We start from the raw sequence: 24339 nt of genomic DNA, 5'->3' as shown, positions 1-24339 counted from the left end.
GGTACATAGTAGATACTCTTTATATAGTTAATATTTAACTGTCATTCCTATAAACATACACAGCTGTGGTACACTAGATAGACCATGAGATTTGGAGACAGATTTTGGAGTCACATTCTGACTTAGTAGTGTGACTGTGGAAGTCATTTTTCTCCCTGAACACCAGTTTCCTCATCTGTACAATGAGGATTTTAAAAATCCACCTTATATGGTTATTGTAAGGAGGGATTAAAGTGAGATAACTTCTAGCAAGCACCAAGCACATAGCAGGCACACAACAAGTTCAACAGTCATTACATGACACCAGATAAGTTCTAAGGAACTTACTCTAGTTTCTCCACTTTGCAGTTGGAATGTCTGAGACCCACACAAAGATACTTCACCCCTATGTCCCCCAAGGGATTTTCACTCGGGTCCAGCTCAGTGAGGTCTGGGTTGCAAATAAGAACACAAGAAAGATACCTGCAGACAGCTTCTGAGCCTTCTGGGAGAAGGCTAGCACATAACCTGAAGGGAAGGGTGTACAGAGACAGAATTGACCACTTTTTAGTGTACTATTCACTCCCTATCAACAACATTGCATGAACACAGAAAATCAAGACCCACAGATACAAGATGCCCAGTCTTGAGCATGTCACAGCCCCTTATCCCCATGGCAAGGACTTGGGCAATAATTTCATAACAATATGTCCCACAGTGGAAACTCAGTAAATGTTGACTGCCCAAGAAAAGGTTGAGAGAAAATATTAAGATAATCTAATCTCATTTTAAATCCCTGTATGAATTTAACACTCTATCTCATATCTTCTTTCAAATCCCAGGAGATGAATCCAATAATCATAAATTTTATAAGCAAAAGGTCTTTCTTGTGGTTCACGTCTATAATCCCAGCACTTCAGGAGGCCGAGGTGGGTGGGCTGCTTGAGCCCATGAGTTTGAAAGCATCCTGGGCAACATGGCAAAAGCCCATCTTTAAAAAACAAAACAAAACAAACAAACAAAACTAACTAGGCATTGTGGCACATGTCTGTAGTCCCGGCTACTCAGGAAGTTGAGGTAGGAAGATAGATTGAACTCAGGAGGCAGAGGTTGCAGTGAGCTGAGATCATGCCACTGCACTCCAGTGAGACCCCATCTCACACACAATAATAAGGTCCTTCTTTTCCTCTTATCTAAATATCATTATTAATTTGCCATCTTTAGAGAGGCCCAGCTCATAATATTATTTCTTTGTCACAAAGAGTGGTTCTTACTGATGTCCCTATCTTCTTAATCTTTGTTTCTCCATATTAAGTAGTCCAATTCCTTGAACCTTTTTCCATCAACTTTTTCTCCTATCACTTTCAAGAATTTCTAGATATACACTACAGCCTTTAAATCTTTCAATTGTTTCTTTTCTTTTCTTCTTCTTTTTTTGTTGTGGGGGGAGATGGATTCTGGCTCTGTTGCCCAGGTTGGAGTGCAGTGGCACGATCTCAGCTCACTGTAACCTCTGCTTCCCGGGTTCAAGCGACTCTCCTGCCTCAGCCTCCTGAGTAGCTGGGATTACAGGTGCACTCCACCACGCCCCACTAACTTTCGTATTTTTAGTAGAGACGGGGTTTCATCATGTTGGCCAGGATGGTCTCGATCTCCTGACCTCATGATCTCCCCGCCTCAGCCTCCCGAAGTTTTCAAAGTGGATTTCAGAACACTCGAATGCTAAAGAGCTTTTGCTTAAAAAAAAATCCCATATTGTGATGATTAATTTTATACGTCAACTTGGCTAGGCCATGGTACCCAGATATTTTGTCAAGTATTATTCTAGATGTTTCTGTGAAAGTACTTTTCAGATGAGATTAACATTTTAATCAGTACATTTTGAGTAAAGTAGATTATCCTCCATAACATGGTTTGGCTTCATCCAGTCAGTTGAAAGCCTTAATAGAAAAAGACTGACTTCCTCAGAAAAGGGAGTTCTACCACCAGACAACCTTCAGGCTCAAACCACAACATTGACTCTTTCCCAATTCTCTAGCCTGCTGGCCTACCATTCAGATTTTGGACTTGCCAGTCTTCATAACCGCATAAGCCAATTTTTAAAAATAAATCTGTTTCTGGCTCTGGCTCTCTCTCTCTTTCTCTTTCTCTCTCTCCACACACACACACACACACACACACACACACACACACACACACAAAATTAGTTCTGTTTCTCTGGAGAACCTTGACTAACATGTATAACACTTTTTTAAAATTAATGTGATTATCGTGGACTTGAAGTCAGACACATCTGAGGTTTGAATTGGGCCTTTGCCATATTTTTTACCCTGACTACATTGGACCTCCTCCATTTTCTCATCTGCAAAAATAAGAATAATAATCTGGACCTCTCACAGCTATTGTGCAGAGCAAAACAATTTGTGCATACTCAGCACAATGCTTAGTACTCAATAATTCCTAAACATGAGTTATTATTATTGTTATTGATAATATTTCCACTTAAAATGAAAATTGTCTTCCTAAACTTGTTACACAGAAACAACTTTAGGGACTGCCACATTTATTCCTCCTCTTCATGACTCCTTGAAATGTGTTTTGATCCTAAGACATCCGTCTTGAGTTGCATATTTTTCAAATATTCTTGCAGAATGAAAACTAACAGTTACAACTTACTTGAGCTTCTGTAATTTGCAATTTGTATCTTTTAAGCCTTCACAGAGCAATTTCAAAGCTGAAGCTTCCAGTTTTGTCTCACTAAATTCCAGTTCAGTGAGCCACTGATTGGAGCTAAGAACAGCTGCTAGAGCCCCACAAGAAGAAGAGATAAGGCGCCGGAAAAACCTTTAGAGAACAGAAGAATGAACTCATTACCATATTCACACTCTCCTCCAACAGAAATAGAAATTGACCCCCAAAATAAGAATATCAAATAACAAATTATCCTGCTACAATTACCTCAATGTCTGTAATACACAGTTGGGCTGTTTTAATCCTTCACACAGAAGTTTCATTCCTGAATCTTTGAGGGTATTTTTTACAAATTCTAAATCTGTCAGATGCTGGTTAGTTTCAAATACTAAGGAGAGGTCCCTACCACAAGAAGCTGTGAGGCGACAGAAAATCAAATCCGTCCGTGTGGAGAAAAAGTACATTTCATAAACAAACAAACAAAAAATAGGATATCTTTAGAGATACTTGCTAGCACCTTGCTGATGTAATAAATTATTTCAATTCATTCAATAATTAATATATTGGGTGCTTAGCACTGTGCTAGATGTTGAAAACACAAAGATAATTAAGACACAGACTAAACTCTCAAGGAATCCCCAGTTGATGGAGAAAAATGACAAGAAAATCACAGATTACAATACAGTGTGAAAAGTACTGCCAGACATATGCACAAGTTGTTATGGGGACATAAAAGGGTTGCACAATTCAGCCTAGCTTGACGTGGGGTCTGCAGAATCAGGAAATACAAGAGGAAGAAATGTTTGAACACTATCATGAAAAGGGAATAGAAACTGTATAGGAGTTAGGTGAATGAAGAGAATGGGAGTGGAGAGAGCAGGAGGGGATGAGGAACAATCTGTACATGCACAGAGTAGCCTGTGCAAGGGCCACAGAGTAACACAGAAGATGATTCGTTTGAAAAACTAAAAACTACTTGCTCTGGTCTATCTTAAAAGACTATATAACTATTAAGAGGGATTATCACCCAGGCTGAAGGAAGGATAGGATTATAGAAGTACTTTCCAAGTACTTAAAAATTATTTACAATGATCAGCTGTTACTGGGAGAAACTTTTTTTTCAATTTTGAAAAACATAACACATGTTTATTATAAACAATTTTACAATAGAGAAAAACGTAAAGAATATTTTTAAAGTACTGTATTCCTATTACCCAAACATAACCACTGTTAAAGTGTTAGTATATAACTTTCCAGATTTGTGATGTATGCATACATATAGTTAGTTATATGCTCTTTATAACAAGCGAAATTAGAGAAAAATGTATTTTAAAAAGTTAAAAACTTTTTTCGAACCTCCAGTCCAACCCCACTTCCCAGAGATAACTAATGTTGAGTCTGCTATATATCCTCCCTCATTCTGTTCTCCAAGATTATGGAAACATAAAAACATATGCAAACACACATACATAATTTCAACATTTTACAAATATGGGATCATAGAAAACATTACTCTTATAACTTTACATGCCGTTTTGTCATTGGCCATCATCATAGACCCATAGGTAGAAACAGATTCAGTTACAGTACGATGTCATATAATAAGTAGCAACGTTGGACTCGACCTGAGATTTGTCTGGTTTGTCTTGTGGGTCTCAGAAAGTCATCCAAGTTTTTTTGGTTTGCTTGTTTGTTTGTTTGTTTGAGACGGAGTCTCACTCTTTCGCCCAGGCTACAGGGCAGTGGTGTGATCTCCGCTCACTGCAACCTCCGCCTCGCAGGTTCAAGCGATTATCCTGCCTCAGCCTCCCGAGTAGCTGGGGCTACATGTGCGTGCCACCACACCCGGTTAATTTTTTGTAATTTTAGTAGAGACGGGGTTTCACCATGTTAGCCAGGATGGTCTCGATCTTCTGACCTCGTGATCCGCCCACCTCGGTCTCCCAAAGTGCTGAGATTACAGGCATGAGCCACTGCGCCTGGCCGAAGGTTTTAAGAGACATATTCATATCCCTTTGATGGAAGATCTCTGATATTTCAGGTTTTGGTATAAAGGTGTATTTGTGCTACTCCTAACCCTCTCCCACAGTTGCTTCAAGATTCAAAAAGTTTCAGTGGGAGAGGAGTGGGAGAAGGGGTCATGGGAGGAGAGTGAGGAAAGAGGAGCTGGGGGAGGAAGGGCAGGCCAGGATTTGTTAGGGTGTCTGGGATGTTTAGCCCTGAGCAAATAGAGAATAAGCTCCGCCCCTGGCTCCACCCTCTTCCCCCAAGGGCAACTGAGGGGTTGGGGCTGTTTCCTGCTCTGGAATATTCCATTTGGGGGGCGAAACTCCCCTGGCATGGGACAAACCATTATGGTGGGGAGGGATGAGTCTTCAACTTGTTCACAAATACTTTTTTTGGTTCTAAGTCCTTCCGGACCACTCCTGTTTCTTTCAGCCTTCAAGGTCTCCCAACCATGTGGCGGGTTCCCTTATGTCCCAGTGGAGTGGCAGAGGCCATCCTCACTCACTCCCTTTCAACCCTACAATCTCTGGAAATTGGAACAGTCCCAGTGTAAAAGCCTCCACGGTTGGCCCTAAGGCTTCTTTTCCCTCGAAGCCCTAGAAAGAGGCCACCCTCTCTTCAGGCGTGTTAGGCAGTGAGGTTGACCTGTACTTCCCCTGGCCCTTGGCTGAAGAGGTGAGGCCTGGTGGGAGGTGCCCTAGGGTAGGACTAGCCTGTCAGAGGGTCATTAGGAGGGTCTTGTCAGAGAGTGGAGGGTGGGGGCAAGAGGGTGGGAGAAGACTGATGAAGGGAGGGGCTAAGGAGGAAGAAAGGAACCTATTGGCTGCTCCATCAACACAGGGCTAGTGAAACCGTTAAACCCCTAGGCCATCATGGCCTTGAGACCTGAGGACCCCAGTAGTGGGTTCCGGCACAGCAACGTGGTGGCCTTCATCAACGAGAAAATGGCCAGGCACACGAAAGGCCCCGAGTTCTACCTCGAGAATATATCCTTATCCTGGGAGGAGGTGGAAGACAAGCTCTGGGCCATCCTGGAGGACAGCGAGGTGCCCAGCGAGGTCAAAGAGGCCTGTACCTGGGGCAGCTTGGCCTTGGGCGTGCGCTTTGCCCACAGGCAGGGACAGTTACAAAACCGCAGGGTGCAGTGGCTGCAAGGCTTTGCCAAACTGCACAGATTAGCTGCGATGGTCTTGGCCTCAAACCTGACGGAATTCAAAGAACAGCAGGAGATGGAATGCAATAAGGCGACCTTCCAGTTGCGGATAACCCAGACCAGCCTTGCGGAGGCGCAGAGAGAGCGGGACATGCTGAGATGGAAGCTCCTCCATGCTGTAAGATCCCCCGAATGGCCCCTGCCCAATGCCCCTGCCCTGTCCCAACCTGCCCGGACCCCCTGCCCTGTCCCCAGAATGTGTTTCAGCTCTGCCTACTTCTCTCCAGGAGCTGGCATCTCCCCAGCGGCAGGGCCAGGCTACAGTGTTTCCAGGCCTGGCCACTGCCAGAGGGGATTGGACAGAAGGAGCAGGTGAGCAGGAAAAGGAGGCGGTGGCTGCTGCTGGTGCTGCTGAAGGAGAAGGAGAGGAGAGGTTTGCAGAGGCGGGGCCTGCCCCTGAGGAGGCCTTGCAGGGGCTAGGAGGAGGCTTCAGGCATCCTCTGGGAGCTGTGGAGCAGGCAAATTACACCTTTGGGGGGCAGAGGGAGCAGGATCTCAGGTCAGCACAAACAGCCCTGTCTTACTTCTCTGGGCCTGGGTCCACAGCCTCACTGGAGCCTCTTCCTGTCCAGCTCCCTACCTCATTCACATACTCATACCCATGCCCTTTGTCCGCCTTCTCAGCCATACCCACTATACCCCCTTCACCAGCAAAGGTCACAGCACCGGTTCCAACTCAGATGCCTTCCAACTGGGGGGCCTCTGATGCTAGCCTGTGGTCTGATGTGGGGGCCCAGGGAATAGACCCTCAAGAGCCCCCAAGAGACAGGAGAGACTCCGAACCTCATCAACAGAGAAGACCTCCAGTGTATCGCAGGCCAGGGGACTGGGACTGCCCGTGGTGTAAAACTGTGAATTTTTCACGGAGGGAAAATTGCTTCCTCTGTGGGAGGCGAATCTGGCTGCAAAGGCCTCAGTAAATTCAGAAATGTAAAATAGAACAGAAATGTATCTCAATGGGAAATCAGTCTTCAGGGGGAGAGGGGAGGGGTGGGAGGGGGACTGGGTGAAGTGGGGGAAAGGGGATGAGTGGGAAGATTGGACAATGGGGTGGGGGGACGTGGGGTTGTGGGTGGGAGGATGTAGATGACAGGCAGGGAGAGACATGTTTTAATGACTCCCTTTGTATTTCAGAGTATTAGTAGTCAACACTCCAGAACTACTGCAGTTTTTATTTGTGTGTGTGTCTCTAGCTCCCTATCTTAAGTGTCTGGTGGACCTGGGCAGTATGTAACACCTCCACTCCCTCCCTTCATGTAGGCCTTAGATAATTGGAGCAGGAGTGGATATTTGACCAGTCCTGAGCCAAATGAATTTTTTATGTTAGAAAATCTGAACAGACAGGCAGATTCCACAGTCAGAATGGTGTTGGGCAATGAAGCAGTGGGTCACTTGGAGTTGGGGCCAGGGTCAGAGCCATGGACACCAAGGCCATAGCTGAGGCCTGGCCCTGGCTGTGGGGAAACAGAACTGGATGCTTTACAGAGTCAAGTGTCTTTTAGAGGACACCAGTATGAGGTTTCAGGGAGCAGACAGGCATAGAGGAGTTCATCCTGTGACTCCAGAGAGAGGGGGAGAGTAGTGGTGGCCCAATCACTTTTCACTTCCTGTAGTTGTGCTACATGAAAATCTACTTTACACAGATCCCCTTTACTTTAAACTAATTTGAGTGAGTTTCTGTTCTGAGAGCAAGATTATTTCCAAGTCAGACGTTTGTACCAGAAGAGCAATTGTGAACAAAAGACCATTAAAGAAAATGGTGGGACTTGCTGGGGAGTTGCATCAGGGTGTGGTGAGCAGTGGAGATTCCTGAATCCCAAGAGTTTTCATGAATGAACTGGATAGGAAGTTTATTCATGCTCTGAGTGAGTTATATCACAAGAAACAATCAATTCATGCTCTGAGTGAGTTATAGCACAAGAAACAATCAAAACAGGCCTGGGATGAACCCCAGGTTCATCCTGACTCAAATCAACACAGCAGAGATTTGCCACTCCTAAGGGAATCCCTTAGACCTACCTACAGAAGACACCAGCATCATGCAGGTGCAGACTGCTATGACTGTATGGCCCCATGATAGGAGAATCCTTTCCAGTACCCAGTGAGTAGAACCTGGGACAGTCAGATCTGAAAAGAGAACCGCCACTGCCAAGGAGGTGAATCAGCAACTGATAGTGCTCAGAGGGTTTGCTGGTCTAGACTATGAACCAAAGCATGGTGCCATCTTGAGAGATTCTGTCCCCCAACCCACCACCGCAATGATAAATGTGGGAGGGAAATCTGGCTACAAAGCTCTCAGTGAATTCAGAAATGTAGAACAGAACAGAAACATATCCCAATGGGAAATCAACTTCTAGAGGGAAGGGGTGAGGTGGAGGAGGATAGGAGTGGGTAGGGTAAGGGGGTAGGTGACAGGTTAGTCTGCTTCTCTCCCTCTGATGACTAAGTTTTGTTGATGGGGGCTACATGTATGTTTTAGCCCACAGGTGGAAGGATGAGAAGGAGCTCCACCTGGACCAGATTGAGACACAACTGAAGGAGCCCTGGACATTGCCCAGGACCTGTGGACATAGAGACTAAGAAGCTGTCATGGCCCTGGGACATCTCTGCTGCAGCTAAACTTGATTTTTAGGTTTTTTCCTGTTGGGGATGAACAATAATCAGGATTGAGGGTCAGGTTCCTAGCCTGCAGTTTTCAGAAATGTCTTTGAGTTTCTTTATACATCTCTAGGGCAGGGTTTCCTAATCTCAGTACTCTTGACATTTGGAGCTGGATAATTCTTTGTTGCAGGGGGCTGTCCAGTACATTGTAGGATGTTTAGAAGAATTCCTAGCCTCTACCCACTAGTTGCCAAGGGTATCCACCCCTCAGAGCCCGGGTTGTGACAGCCAAAAATGCCTCCAGATACTGCCACATGTCCACTAGAGGGCAAAATTGTCCCTGGTTGGAAAATGAGGTACTTAGGAGAAGTCAGAACAGGGGAAGAATTAGGAGAAAAAGGTCAATGAAGCTGAGGGGCCCTCTCATATAGGAGCTGAAAAGTATCCATTGGGTCTGGCATTTACTTTGGATCTTCCAGCAGATCTAGGGGAGTGGCAGGGGCAGAAGCCAAACTGCAGAAGTGAGGAGTGAGTGAGGATGATGTGGAGTCAGTGAGGGAGGCTCTTCCTCAAGGATTCTTGGCTGTGAAGGGAAGGATTGAAGTGGGATACTCAGTTGAGAGAGGATTTTTTTTCTTTCTTTCTTTCTTTTTTTTTTTTTTTGAGACGGAGTCTCGCTCTGTTGCCCAGGCTAGAGTGCAGTGGCGCAATCTTGGCTCACTCCAACCTCTGCCTCCCGTGTTCAAGTGATTCTCCTGCCTTAGCCTCCCGAGTAGCTGGGACTACAGGCATGTGCCACCACGCCTGGCTAATTTTAGTAATTTCAGTAGAGATCATATTAGCCAGGCTGGTCTCGAACTCCTGACCTCAGGCAATCCACCTGCCTCAGCCTCCCAAGTGCTGAGATTACAGGCGTGAGCCACCGTGCCTGGCCGGTTCTTTTGAATATGGGAGAAATTTGAGCCATGGAGAAGGAGATAGCTGAAGAAAGCTTGAAAATGCAAAAAACATGTGAAAGAATGTGGTAGATTTTGCATACTGTATCAGAGGCATGGCCCCTGTATTGTTAAATGAAAAAAAAAAAATTCATGTGACAAGGTCGCGTTTGTTTTTGTAAAAAAAAAAAAAAAAAAAAAAAAAAACCCAAAGTTCTGTGTGTATATGAATGTTATAAATTTATATATTCATGTTTGTCTTATGTTACAGTTTTATGTTTGTGTAAGCATATAAAATGGTCTGGAAATACATTTAGCAAACAAGGTACCTGGCGGGCTCAGGGTCAGGGGATAGGAGGCAGCAGGGTATGGGGATATAGGGTGGGATGGGGTATGGGGCAGTTGGGTGGAGGGCTTTTCTTTCTTTATATACTTCTGTGTTATGAAAGTAAAATAAGTATTCACAAAAATAAGTGAATTTACTGGCTTGGGTGGCTTGGAAGGGCTGCCTTTTCCTTTGGTACTGGAGGAAAGAAGAAGAGCAGACATTGATCTATAAGGCAAAGGGGTGTTAAAACAAGGGGGCACCTGCTTGTGTGTGTGTTGTGGACAAAGTGCTTGGAAGTAAGTGAAGATGGAAGGGCAGGGCAGGGGTGGGATCCTCTTCGGGTACTTTGGGGAATAACTAGTGGGTGAAGATGGGAAATGGAGGGAGAGAAAAGGATCGTCAAGCTGCATGGAGTAGGATAGGACCCAACTGAAAGAAAACTAAGGGGGAGAGCAGTGGCAGTCTAGGAGGAAAAGGGGTGGCAGATCCAAGTGGGGCAGCACACCCAAATCTATCTCTCAGGTGTTAAAACCGTCCACTTACTCATTACAGAAAAACAGTACATACAAAAGGGGAAAAGGCAGGATGGGCGGGCAGAGATCTGTGCCTGACTCCTTCCTGCTCCTTCTAGGCCTGTAGCACATCTCTTCATTTGTTGCTCCACTGTGGAGAAGCCGAAAACTAGCTATATTTTATTTTCAGGTCCAGTCAGCTGGGAGTGCAATTTCTAGCAACCTAATCTTTACCTGCAAATACCTAAGAGTTTAAAGCAAAGTTCAACTTACCTCAGGTCTTTGATTTTACAGTATGGATTACGCAGTGCTTGGCAGAGCAGGTGTAGCTGAGACACTGGCAAACTGCACAGCTGAAAGGACCTAAAAGAGATGAGGAAATAAAAAGTAATTTAAAATAAAACTTTAAGTAAAAGGCTTATTTGACTTTTGTTACTTTGCTAGTAGTACTAATTTACCCCTTCCCAAAACCTTAAGAAGTATTACCCCATTTTGCAGATAAGGAAATTTGGGCACAAAAAGTAATCTGCACAAGGTCACATAGGTAGGTACAGAACTGAGGTCATTACTCAGGTCTGACTCCAAAACCATGTTACTATGTGCCAGGCACTGAGGTATGCACTTTATTTTCACAAATTATCTTATCTGGCCCTTAATCCAATAACAAGTATTATAATCACCGTTTTGCACATGCTCTGAGACATCAAGTGACTTGCCCAAGCTAACTTTACAATATAACTGGTTCTTGGTTGTTAGTACTAATAGAAGAATTAATAACAGTAATTAAAAACCAGGAAAGCTCAATAGTAAACTTTTACATAGCCAATATGCTTGGGAAAGAAGAATGTTGGGTTAAATTTTTGATAAGAGTTTAAACCCTCTGACAAAGGCAATAAGGGTTATGGGGGAGGACTCCATCTAAGGTTGACTTTCTGAAAACCCAGAATGAACCAGAAGATGCTTTGCTGCCATCAGTGTTTCAACTTTAAATGTATCAGTCCATTATTTTACTTTATAATATACAGCTGGAATAAAGCTGTATATTATATACATACACAGAATTGGTCAAGGCCTTGTAGGCAAGGTCTTTCACAATTCTGAGTCCATTAAACCTCCCCCTCTAGTTCCAAACACAAATTTTTGTTAATGCCTCCCTCCCTCTCATTTCCCTCAAACCCACATACCCCATGCTCATTTCCACCTTTATGCTATTGCCCACTCAAGAAATACAACTATAAGTGATACAACTTGAGTTATTTCATTCCTCAAGTGGAGCTTTCTTCTGATCCCTCTCCTCCCAGTCCCCTGCCCCTCAACTGGCCTGAAAACTAAGGGAGAAGCATTATCAATCTTAATCCATATTGAGAACTGACTTACAGCATTTTCTAGATAACACAGGTATAAGTCTTCTTTGCTGCTTTAGTCAATAAGCCAGTGGGACTGTATTTTATGGTATACAGAGTCCGTATTATAAAAGTAATTTACCTAAGCCTCTTTCAACTTCAGCTCATGACCTTCTGTGAAGTTGCAAGCTCTGGTGGAAATAACCAGGATTTATAGCAAGATCATACAGGAGTGTACCTCTGCCCCTTACTAACCTGAAGTTCCGTGAGGCCTCAGTGATGAAGTATATGTAGAGGAGAGTGACAACCAATTGAAAGTTAGGTTTTATACCTTTTTCCAGAATGGTCATTACACCAAAATAGCAGAGTCCTGAATGATCAACTTGATGACCTTACATGCTCATAACACTTTAGAATTACAAACCACATCCACACAGTGACAATGAATACTAATACACACACACACACACACACACACACACACACACACAGAGTGACTAGTACAGTCCCCATTGTCTGGGAAGGCCAAAAACTGGAGGAAAGAATGGATATACACACTGATTAAGTGTCAAGGCTAGTGGCACGAATGTTGAGGCTCGCTCTTCCTCTTCAAATCCAAGTAGGTGCTGACACGTCAGAGACACTTGACAGATGACTGTGACTGCTTTTTACACAGAAGGACATAGCCGGAATGTCCATTTTTGTATAGGTAGGTTAAAGCAGTATAATTGACTGTAAATCATCAATTATCCTTTTTGCATTTTCTTCTTCCTGAATCTCATACAAACAGTGAAACAGGTCCACCGGCTCAATCTGTAACCTAGAAGCCTTATCCTTCATTTCTCTCTCAGTCCACTTCAGTAACCCCTCTCGAAGTCCTGGGGAAAGTTTTATTCCAAAAGTAGTTTCCACAGCCTTTCCTTTCCCTTTATGCAAGAGGCCAAATAAGAATTGCATCATTAGTGATGAAAAACCTTTTCCATATTGTTAGAACATTTCTTGCCACATTTTCTCTGCTTGATAAAAAAAAAAATCCAGCTATTGTCATTCTTCAGGGCATGGAAGACAGCAGTCAAGAACTCTTGGAAACTGAAGTGAAGGAAAGTATAGACACTGACAGCTCCTTCAGCCTTTTTCAAAAATCAACTGAGAAAAATGCAGTTGGTATCACACACTCCTATCCCATGTCTTCTGAGGTCACTGACTGCAAACAAAACCTGATGGTTTTGCAGACCTTCTGCAGCCAAATAGCAAAGACCCCACAGGCAACTTTGTCCCTCCCATACTGAGATGCCTGTAAGGGTTTTGAGGCACTTGGAAAAGTAGAATAAATACACATCAGTCATGGTCTGAAGTGACCTCAAGAGAGTCCTGTCACCATCTCCCTGTGACTGCAGGACACTGCATATCATCCAGGAGACGATGGGAAGTGAAGACATAAAGTCAAGGTCCTCATTCTCTCAAAGATCGTAAAAGACTTTCATTGATGTATTAGCACCTGAAAACTGGCTCAGTAAATATGCTGTCTTTTCAGTATCTGTAAACCGTAAGATCTCTGCCTGGATAGGTTGTTTTAACAGAGTGGAGCTTCATGGTTGTAGGCCGGGCAGTTATCAGGAGGGAGGAATCCGGGAGCAGTTTTTTCCTCACAAAACTGCACAAGAGACCCTCTACTGGCTTCCTCTCCTGGGGGTGAACACTAAGATCCTCTTCTTGGTCACCAACAGGGTCCTGCAGCTCAGGAAATCCATCGAGAATGAACAGAATCTTCTCTGGATATATGAGAATAGTGTCCAAGATTGGTCCATTTATATCTTGAAAAGTGTTAGTGATAAGGTCAGCAGCACTAAGGTTAGCAATATGGCAGATTTCTCTCAGTTGACATAGATGAGATAGTCAAACCTCCCTGGAGTGACCGTTCCTGCTGCCCAGTCAAACATGAACTTGTGCACCACAGCTGTTTCCCAGTCCCAGCACATCCCTGAAGCACCACAGTTCAGGATGAGCTGGAGCCCTCTTCACTAGGATCAAATACATGTTCCATGTCAATAAAATGATCTTGTTGAGGAATTCCACATGGTGTCTCTTCTGATATACCATGGTCTTTTACAAGAAGCAGTTGTGATTCTGTATGCTTGCCATGGTGATAACATTTATCAACTCCTATCTTTAGGTATTTTTCTTTTAGATGTCTTCTGAATATTTCCCAGTAATCTAATGTGGTGACAGCAAGAGTTAGTAATTACAGAATCCCAGACAACAACTCTAACTAGTACCTCCATCACCACCATCTCCACTTAGATGTCCCAAAGGATCCTCAACTTTACATGTCTAAACCTGAGTTCTTGATTTCTACACTCCTCTGTCCCCGCACACAAAACCCTCCTCAGGCATCTTGTCAAAGTTAAGTGGTGCTATCCAGTTGCTCAGAAAAATGTTATGAGTACTTTTCCTTCAATCCTCTACATCCAATCAATTAGCAAGGCCTAACATTTATACTTTCAAAATAAGCCTCGAATCCATTTATTTACCACTATATCCTCAAATACCACCCAAGTCTAGGGCACTGTCACCTCCTTCCTAGACTGACCAAATAGCATCCTACTAATCTATTCTTGCCCATCTACTGGTTCCTTCCTATGCAGCAGCCAAAACAATCTTCTACAGATACCAACTAGATCATGTCACTTCCCTGCCCAAAATCCTTCAAGAGCTTTTCATTGTTCTTGGTATAAAATCCAAAATTCTCATCCTACAAGGTGTTCTCATGATCTGGGCCCTCTCTACCTCCCCTCCTCAGCCTCATTTTTTATCATTCTCTTTTCTGCTCTCTACGTTAAAGACACACTGGCCTACTTTCAGTTCTCAAAATGCCATGTTCTCACCTACTTCAGGGACTTTGCACTAGCTAATCTTTCCACCTGGAACATTCTTCCTCCTGCTGTTCCCATGCAAAGCTCGTTTTCATCCTTCTGATCTCAAATATTACTTCCTAGAAGAGGATTTGTTTGACCACCCAATTTAAAGGAGATCCTCTCTACTATTTCCCTTACTGGCACCATATTTTTACCTTTATAGCTCTTATCACAATTTATAACTGTCTTGTTCATTTACTTTTTCACTGTCTTTTCTACTATACAATAATATACCTGAAGACAGGGGCCTTATCTATCTCCTTTATAATAAGTACCCTGAGTACCTGGCACCAAGCCCAGCACATAACAGACACTCAATAAATATTTATTGAACATGGCTATAAATGCCTTTGGATTACAAACAAGTTACTATTGCCTATTCTGTGACAGACACTGTTAGGACCTTTATGTATATTTCTGATTTAATTCTCACAATAATCCCATGAAATAGGTATTACCTACATTTGATAGTTGAGGAAATTGAAACTTATAACCAGGGCCACCTTCATGAGTGTGCAGTCTCTGCAGTCACACAGGTCTCCACACTCAGAAGGATGTATAATTGGTTTAATGCTCTGCTGTTGCTCTCTTGAAATTCTTAATATTTGACCAAGAGGTTTTGCATTTTCATTTTGTACTGTATCCCACAAATTATGTAGCCAGTGCTGCTTTACATAGCTTTAAGTAATTTGTCCAATACTAGTAAGTGACATCAAGTACAAACTTATATTAAGTGAATGTCTATGCCAGCATTTCCCAAATCAGAGTTCCCTGGAAAACTGTCTGAAGAAGGGAGTGCACCCTCTAGTCTCTTAGAATTTCTCAATGCTTATAAGCATATGAAAGGCTCTTGTACTAGCATATGAAACATTCTTTAACTCTCCTACAGTTGAAAAAGGCTGTTTAACTGTGTTTAACCCGAAGTTTTCTGGTCCTAAATGACTACAGAACCCTTTTCTAACAGCAAAGTTATTAATTACTGCAAAACTGTTCCTAGAACTCAGTTTGGGGAATGCTAATCTAGATAAGGGTTGGCAAACATTTTCTGTAAAATTTCTTAAGTAGTTCAGGCTTTTCAGGCTCTGTTGCAATTACTCAACTCTGCCATCTTACTGTGAAAGTAGCCATAGATAATATGTAAACAAATAGCTGTATTCCAATAAAGCTTTGTTTACAAAAATAGGCAACTGGTTGGGTTTGACTTGCTAGCTATAGTTTGCTGGCCCTGATCTAGATAATTCCAGAAGAGGACTGGTCTTTTCTCAGAATAAAAGTTTCTACATCTAGCTCTTGATCAGTATTCGAATAGGTATTTGAATATATTCTATATGATATAGAAGCCCTGTTTGTCGTGACAGTTTGGGGCTTTATAGTTGCCAAAAAAAAAGCAATGATTGCTGCCCCAGTGGATAAGGGGGAAAAGTTAGAGAGAAGCGGGGTGGGGCAAGGATGGGTAGTTGGGTTCTTGGAAGATACTATTCTCAAAACAGAAAAAGAGAGTAAAATAGAAAAGACATCTACATCTACCTGTAAGCTCTTTACATGAAAATGAAGCCAGAGAACTTGAAGCAACTGTGGAAGAAAGAGTTAGAGTTAGGAGTAGCACAAATACACCTTTATACCAAAACCTGAAATGCACAGAAATTTTGCCACACTGCAACAGCCATTCATGCTGCTCCCCAAATAGAAATACAACGAAGAAAGTAAATCATCTCACATCTTCTCTAACTTACCCACAAAGGTATTTTATAGCTAATATGCAACATAAAATAAAACATAAGAATTTCCCAGCTGGGCACAGTGGCTCACACCCGTAATCCCAGGGCTTTGGGAGTCTAAGGTGGGAGGATCACTTGAGCCCAGGAATTTGAGACCAGCCTGGGCAGCATAAGGAGACCTTGTCTCTACAAAAAATAAAAAATCCGCCAAGTGTAGTGGTGTGCACTTGTGTTCCCAGATACTTGGGAGACTGAGGCAGGAGGATCACTTGAGTCTGGGAGGTCAAGGCTGTAGTGAGCTGTGATTGCATCACTGCACTCCAGCCTGACTGACAGAGTGAGACCCTATCTCTTAAAAAAAAAGAATTTCCCTTATGCATATATTTAGCTGTGGATATTTTAATTTATATCATCAATAAGGAAAATTTTCAGCATGAGCTTAAAGACACATACATTATTTGAAGCGATTGTTTTCTGCTATTTTCTTTCCAGTGAATATTACCCTCTTGCTTCTGTTGTGGTTTCCATTGAGCCTAACTTGTTAAAGAACAGGGCTTTGCTGATTATTAATTTGATAGATATATAAGATACATATGATGACTTACATTCAAATACATATTTTACACACACTCAATCCAGATACTTTACATATAGATATATAAATAATAATACACAGCACACACACAACTCCACATTCCTATAATTTTTTACTACTTGCACACTTTTAAAAGCAAGAGTAAGACTTAGAGTTGGGAAGAAGTTGTGACTAGATGGGTGCTAAGAGGTGAATGGGAAGAAGCAGGGTGTGGATGGGCAGACATGAGACTGTCACAGAAATGAGCAGGCAAGTGAGTGGTCTGTTGAGAATAACTGGTTTCTATTCCCCACAACTAAACATTCCTTGGATTTCAGGAATCAACCACAAGAGGAAGGACTCCAGCAGTCTTCACTCTTTGTTCTTTTGTGCTGTGTCCTTTGAAAAGCTATGGTTACATTAAAGGAAGAGACTTGGAGTCTTTTATAATTGTAAATGTTTTGGGGGATTATGGAAAACAACGGAAACCACAGTTGCCTCTTCTCTTTCTTTATCCCTATTTTAGGCAACACAAAAATTGTGGAGACAGTTTCAAGAGATTAATGGGTAAATACTGTATCCAAGTAATTCACATCTAACAAAATTTTAAAGTTTCAGAAGAATCTCTAAGGGTATGAGGAAAAGAAACAAGAAAAAGACAATGAATAGGCTTACCTAGTATATACCCTCTCTTACTTCATTCAGTTACTCACCATTCTCTCCAGACAATAAACTCCAGGTACAAGCAAGTTCCATATATTTTCTTTTCTTCTGATTGTTCATCCTGGCAAATCAAGAAGACTGTAATCCAAAACAGCAACAATGACTATAAGGCCTAGTGGATGCTCAGAGTAAAAAAGTAACTCAAGAAAGACTCTTCATTCAAGGCATTAGAGAGCTGGAGAAAAGACAAGGCCCAATAACCAAGCAGACAGCTGAGGTAGGACCCTGGGGAATCACACGAGGACAGACCAAAACGAACAGTCTTCAACTTGAAGAGAAAAAAAAAAAAGGCTGAAAGAGGATAGAATGTGTATAAAGTTTTGAAAGGTACAAACATGGAGAATGTCAAATTGGGCTCTGAATTGAGTCACTAAGAGAAGTATAGGAATTAGGTAGCATACCCCTAATGTCTGAGATCAAGAGAAGTAAGAATGACGATGTCCTTCCACAACATATTTTTGGTGCCATCAATAAAGGGAGAATTCTAAGACTACAGATTGGAATACTGTGGTATAAGAGAAATAGTCTAAAGAATCAGAAGACCTGGGTCCTAGCTCCATTTCTATCTATCCATGGACCTCGAATAAGATTCTTCTCCTTTCTGGGAGAAGGGTCTGCTTTACTATTTTGAAAATGGTTCAAGGAATGTTAGACCAGGTTTCTTTCCAGGTTTAACACTGTAAGATCAGTAGTTCTCAGTCCTAGCTACACATTAGAATCCTGAAATATTACTTATCACCTTTTAATATACTTGATAATTTACTTATGTATCATGCTTATTGTTCTTTGTTAGTCTTTCCCACCTAAATTGAATGACTGGCCCCTTTCTCCACCTTTGTCATGAACTTTGCAAATCCACACACCAAAAAATGGAGCTTATTTTCCCACCTCCTGTCTTTGAGCTCAGTCATGAGACTTTGGTTAATGGAGTGAACCCAGAGTTGGACATGTCATCTCTTATGATTCATGAAAGAAGCCACAGAGAAAGGAGCCCCAGCTAGTTCACTGGTCTAAGGAGGATGAGAAATACATGAAGCAGAACCATCATAGCTTACCCACAGTACTGCAGCAGGAAAGCACAGTGACCCCAGCCTGAATAAAGTTACCCAACAGAGCCCTCTTTAATAATCTGAGTCTCAGCTGCCCTCCAGATCTGTGAAGATAAATGCTTAATAAGTGATTAATTTTTCATGCCACGGAAATTTTGTGGTTGCTGTTACACATCACTGTGGCAATGGCTAACTGATACATCCTGCTAGAATGTAAATGCCTAGAAAGTGTTTGGCACAGAGTAGACATTCATTAAATATTTATTAAATAAATTGAATGAGTGAATAGCTTTTTAAAAACCCAATGACTTGTCCACATTACTGTTAAATTATATCAGAATCTTTGATGATAAGGCTCAGCATCATTTTTTAAAGCTTCCCAGGTGATTCTAGTGCAAAGCCAGGGAATAGAGCCACTGTTAAAAGATTTGGTTATTTTTGTTAGAGAAAAGTGTGTGTTGGTGAAACATATAGGCCTTAGAATCAAGCAAATGTCTTCAAGTACTGACTCTACCACTTACTGACTGTGTGACAACCAGGAAATTAATATTTCCAGGTCTTAGTTTCATCAGTTAAGGAGGGATAATGATGGTACTTTCTGTATCATGTTTTATTAAGATTAAATAAGATAAAGTATTCAGCACATTGCATGGTACACAGTAGGGGCTCAAGAATCGTAAACCATAGCTAATGTTTGTATTGCTGCATCATCTAATATAGAGTAGAAATTTTTTTAAATTCTGGTAGACCTTACTTAAGTCCCATTTCTACCCTTTTCAGCAATATGACCTTGAGTAAATTACTTAAACTCTCTGAGATTTCAGTAACTGAACTGTAAAATGTGGTTGATAATAATACCTACCTCATTAATTTGTTGTGAGGATTAAATAAGATCACACTCATAAAACACTCAACACAGGCCCAGGTGCAATATAAATGATAAATGTTACAGAAAAAATAAGATGGCATTTATTGTAACTTTGACAGAAGGATGTTACATTCCATTAAAATCTCCACATAACAAGTTCATTCTTATGAAACAGAATGTTCTCAGCACAGTGTTATAGTCCCATACCCTACACTCTTCCCAATCTCTAGGAATACTTTTTTGCACTCCCCCAAATAGGAACACTCCTCCAGCTACAATTACTGTGTAGTAAGCGCTCCTGCCCTCGGGCAACAGAGCTGGAGGGTTGCATGGCCTCTCACTCTCTTTCTGGGCAATCTACACCATGCCCATTATTTCAGTTATCTTTATGATTCCCAATCGTTTATCCCAGTCTAGCCCTCTCTTTTGAGATTCAGACTTATATATTTAAAGGTTTACTCAACATCTCCACTTGGATGTTGACACCTTGTTTTTTTTGTCTCCTTTGGTAACTATTGCTTGGTTTGTCCAGAATTCTTTCACTGACCTTTGTTCTGATGAAAGATCCCATCCCTCTTAGTGAAATAATCAGATTCCCCATCCTTGAATGTTTAAACCTGACTGGGGACTATAGAGACTGAGGTTCTGCTACCTAAATGTCTCAAGCTCGATGGTTCCTGACCTCCCTGAGGCCTTGTTTTTCAGCATGTCAATTTAGATTTGAGTAATTCCAATATCCTTCTAAATACTCCTTTTTGTTTAAGTTATGCAAAATCAATTGCTGTGGTCTGCAACTGAAGAATTCTGATTTAAAAATTATACCACAGACCCGGTTACAATCACGAGACCTTTGGAGAGAATTATGAGGGGCATTTTATAACTGGTTATTAGTCTCAGCTAGACTAAAGGCTGTGAGGTGGCCCGAATTCCAGGATAAGAAAATAGTATCCATTGTTCTAGGATTTCCACCAATACATATAAGGTATTTATACAAAGTACTAAAAGGTAGCCTCTTCAAGAAGACAAATCATACTAAGATGTGTCCTCAAAGTAGCTGAACTACAAAATGGTGAAATGGTGCTCTTTCCTCTTGGATGGGGCAGGACCAAACCAGGATATACAAGTTAGAGAGCAGAGTATGGGTTAATTGCAGTCCCCATCCACACTCTTGGTCCTGTGCCTTTTAAGTCAACAAACTGAAAAACTTTATATGATGACTCTACATGGTATGCATGCAGCCAAAAATAGGGGAAAGAAATGCTATAATTTTTTTCCACCTTTATTAAGATATAACTGAAAAATAAAAATTGTGTATATTTAAGATGTACAGTGTGATGATTTGATATATATACATACACATTGTGAAATGATTACCACAGTCAAGCTAATTAGCACATCCATCACCTCACATGATTACCATTTGATATGGTTTGGATGTTTGTCCCCTCCAAATCTCATGTTGAAAAGTAATCAGCAGCGTTGCAGGTGGGGCCAGGTGGGAGGTGTTTGGATCATGGAGGTGGATCCCTCATGAATGGCTTAGGTCCATCCCCTTGATGATAAATGAGTTCTTGCTCTGAGTTTACATGAGATCTGGTTGTTCAAAAGAGTGTGGCACCTCCCCCGTCTTCCTCTGGTTTTCACCATTTGATGAGCTTGCTCCCCCTTCTCCTTCTGCCATGATTAGAAGCTTCCTGAGGTCCTCATCAGAAGCAGATGCTGGCATCAGAAAACTGGTACTGAGGGTGGGGTATTAATATGAAGTTACCTGAAAATGGGGAAGCAGCTTTGCAACTGGGTAATGGGCAGAGGCTAGAAGAGTTTGGAGGTCTCAGAAGACAGGAAAATGAGGGAAAGTTTGGAACTTCTTAGAGACTGGTTAAGTGGTTGCAACCAAAATGCTGATAGAAACATGGACAGTGAAAGCCAGGCTGATGAGGTCTTAGAAGGAAATAAGAAAGTTATTTGGAACTGGAGGAAAGGTCACCCTTATTATGCCTTATCAAAGAGCTTGGCTGCATTGTGCCCTGGTACTAGGGAACTGTGGAAGGTTGAACCTAAGAGTGAGGACTTAGGGTACCAGTGGAAGAAACTTCTAAGCAGCAAAGCATTCAAGAAGTGGTGTGGCTGTTTCTAACAACCTATGATCCAATATGGGAGCAATGGAATTACTTAAGGTTGGGACTCACATTTAAAAGCAGAGTCCAAATGTTTAGAAAATGTATAGCCTGGCCCTGTGGCAGAGAAAGAAAAGTATTTTCAGGGGAAGAATCCAAGCAGGTTGCACAGCAACCACTTACTGGAAAGATTAGCATGACTCAAAAGAGATTCAAGTGGTAATATCCAACACAATGGGGAAAAGGCCTCAAAGGCATTTTAGAAGTCTTTGGGACAGCCCCTCCCATCACAGTCCCAGAGGCCTAGGAGGAAAGAATGGTTTAGGGGGCCAGGCCTGGGGCACCACTGGCTTGTGCAGCCTCAAGACACTTCACCACCCAACCAGGCCCCTCTAGCACCAGCTCAAAGGGCCCCAAGTACAGCTCCAGCCACTGCTTCAGAGGGTACAAGCCATAAGCCATGGCAGCTTCTATGTGGTGTTAAGTCAGCCTGGGTGACAGAGTGAGACCCTGTGTTAAAAAAAAAAAAAAAAAAAAAAAAAGGAATGAAGTACTGATACATGTTAGTTACACACAGGTGACACTTGAAAACTTTATGCTAAGTGACAGAAACCAGAAACAAAAGGCCACATATTGTGAAATTCCATTTATATGAAATATCCAAAATAGGCAAATCCATATAATCAGAAAGTAGATTTGTGGTTGCCAGAGGCTACGGTGGTGGAAGGAAGAATTGCTAGTGATTGCTAACAGGTATAGGGTTTCTGTTTGGGGTGTTGAAAATATTTTGGAACTAGATAGTTGTGATAGTTCCAGAGCATTGCGAATATACTAATATCACAAAAAGGTACACTTCAAAACAGAGGTAAATTTTCAGGTATGTGAATAGAATAAAAAAATATCAAGTAAATAAATCCATAAAAATGCAATTGTAAAAAAAAATGGGAAGGTGGAAACAACCCAAATGTCCATCAGTGGAGGAATGGATAAACAAAATGTTGTCTATATGTATAATAGGCTATTATTCAGCCTTAAAAAGGAGGAAATTCTGACACATGCTCCAACATAGATAAACTAGAAGACACTATGCTAAGTGAAATAATCCAGACATAAAATGGGAAATATTGTGTGTTTACACTGATATAAGTTACCTAAAATAGTTACATTCAGAGACCAAAAGTTATGAGGGGCTTGAGGAAAAGGGTAATACAGAGTAATTGTTTAATAGTTGTGAACTTTCAGTTTGAGAAGTGAAAAGGTTCTGGAAATGGATGGTGGTGATGATTGAACAACAATGTAAATTTACGTAATCCCAATGAACTCTACACTTAAAAATGGTAAAAATATCAAATTTTATGTTATGTATATTTTACCACAATAACAATAATAGGCAATTGAAAAAGAAATGAAAAAAATCCCATTTACAATAGCCAAAAATAAAATTAAATACCTGGAATTAACCAAAGAAGCGAAATATCTTTACAATGAAAACTATAAACACTGATGAAAGAAATTGAAGAGGACACCAAAAAAGGGGAAAATATTCCATGTTCACAGAGTGGAAGAATTAATATTGTTAAAATGCCCATATTACCCAAAGCAGTCTACAGATACAACACAATCCCTATCAAAACACCAATTACATTCTGCACAGAAATAGAAAAAGCAAACCTAAAATTTATATGGAGTCATAAAAGACCCAGAATAGCCAAAGCTGTCCTGAGCAAAAAGAATAACACTGGAGGAATCATATTACCTAACTTCAAATTATACTACAGAGTTATAGTAACCAAAAGGGCACGGTACTGGCAAAAAAACAAAAAAACAAAACAAACAACAACAACAACAAAAAACAGACACATAGACCAATGGAACAGAATAGAGAACCCAGAAAAATATCCATTCACCTACAATGAACTCATTTTCAACAAAGATGCCAAGAATATACATTGGGGAAGACAGTCTCTTCAATAAATAGTGCAGGGAAAACTGCATATTCATATGCAGAAAAATGAAACTTGATTCCTATCTCTTGCTTTATACAAAAATAAAATCAAAATCAATCAAATACTTAAATCTAAGACCGCAAACTATGAAAACACTAAAATAAAACACTGGGGAAACTGTTCAGGACATTGGTCTGGGCAAAAAAAATTTCTTGAGTAATACTCCACAAGCACAGGCAACCAAAGGAAAAATGGGCAAATAGGATCACATCAAGTTAAAAAGCTTCTGCACAGCAAAGGAAAAAATCAAGTGAAGATACAACTCACAGAATGAAAGAGAATATCTGCAAACTATATATCTGACAAGGGATTAATAAGCAGAATGTGCAAGGAGCTGAAACAACTCGATAGGAAAAAAATAAAATAATCTGATTTTAAAATGGCTAAAAGATCTGAATAGACATTTTTCAAAAGAAAACATACAAATGGCAAATAGGCATATGAAAAGGTGCTCAACATCACTGATCATCAGAGAAATGCACATCAAAACTACAATGAGATATCATCTCACCTCCATTAAAATGACTTCCATCCAAAAGACAGGCAATAACAAGAGCTGGAAAAGATGTGGAGAAAAGGGAGTCCTCGTACACTGTTGATGGGAATGTAAATTAGTACCACTAACGAAAACAGTTTGGAGGTTCCTTAAAAGTCCAAAAATAGAGCTACCATATGATCTAACAATCCAACTGCTTGGTATATACCCAAAAGAAAGGAAATCGGTATATCAAAGTGATATCTGTACTCTCATGTTTATTGC

The 24339-nt window shown here is 41.4% G+C and overlaps 2 protein-coding genes across 15 annotated transcripts in view; one reads left to right on the top strand and one right to left on the bottom strand.

Moving 5' to 3' along the window:
* Positions 1 to 24339, bottom strand: part of LOC102135438 (NACHT, LRR and PYD domains-containing protein 12-like) — a 52962-nt gene that overhangs the window by 2639 nt on the left and 25984 nt on the right. For 5 of the 14 annotated variants that reach the window (XR_012430255.1, XR_012430257.1, XM_065537767.2 and 2 more), the window contains exons 1-4: positions 10541 to 10629; positions 2938 to 3114; positions 2656 to 2823; positions 328 to 507 (exon numbers count right to left, since the gene is read on the bottom strand). Coding sequence is in view for 7 of the 14 variants with exons in the window: in XM_065537767.2 (XP_065393839.1) it covers positions 328 to 507; positions 2656 to 2823; positions 2938 to 2993 (404 nt within the window). In the remaining 7 variants the exon portion in view is untranslated. Of the gene's footprint in view, positions 1 to 327; positions 508 to 2655; positions 2824 to 2937; positions 3115 to 4515; positions 4650 to 10539; positions 10630 to 11864; positions 12073 to 13785; positions 13824 to 16051; positions 16097 to 17529; positions 17601 to 24339 lie in introns of those variants that run through there. The other 9 variants (XR_012430254.1, XM_045383892.3, XR_006695357.3 and 6 more) reach the window with 6 other exon arrangements.
* On the top strand, positions 5427 to 6810 carry TEX13B (testis expressed 13B). Its single transcript, XM_074030202.1, has 2 exons — positions 5427 to 5982; positions 6116 to 6810. The coding sequence occupies exons 1-2, from the start codon at positions 5550 to 5552 to the stop codon at positions 6808 to 6810; spliced, it is 1128 nt and encodes a 375-aa protein (XP_073886303.1). The 5' UTR covers positions 5427 to 5549.

This window comes from Macaca fascicularis, chromosome X (genome assembly GCF_037993035.2).
Source record: "Macaca fascicularis isolate 582-1 chromosome X, T2T-MFA8v1.1".
Classification (NCBI taxonomy): domain Eukaryota; kingdom Metazoa; phylum Chordata; class Mammalia; order Primates; family Cercopithecidae; genus Macaca; species Macaca fascicularis.
The sequence above is the reverse complement of the archived record's forward strand: the minus strand, read 5'-3'. Positions and strand labels throughout refer to the sequence as shown.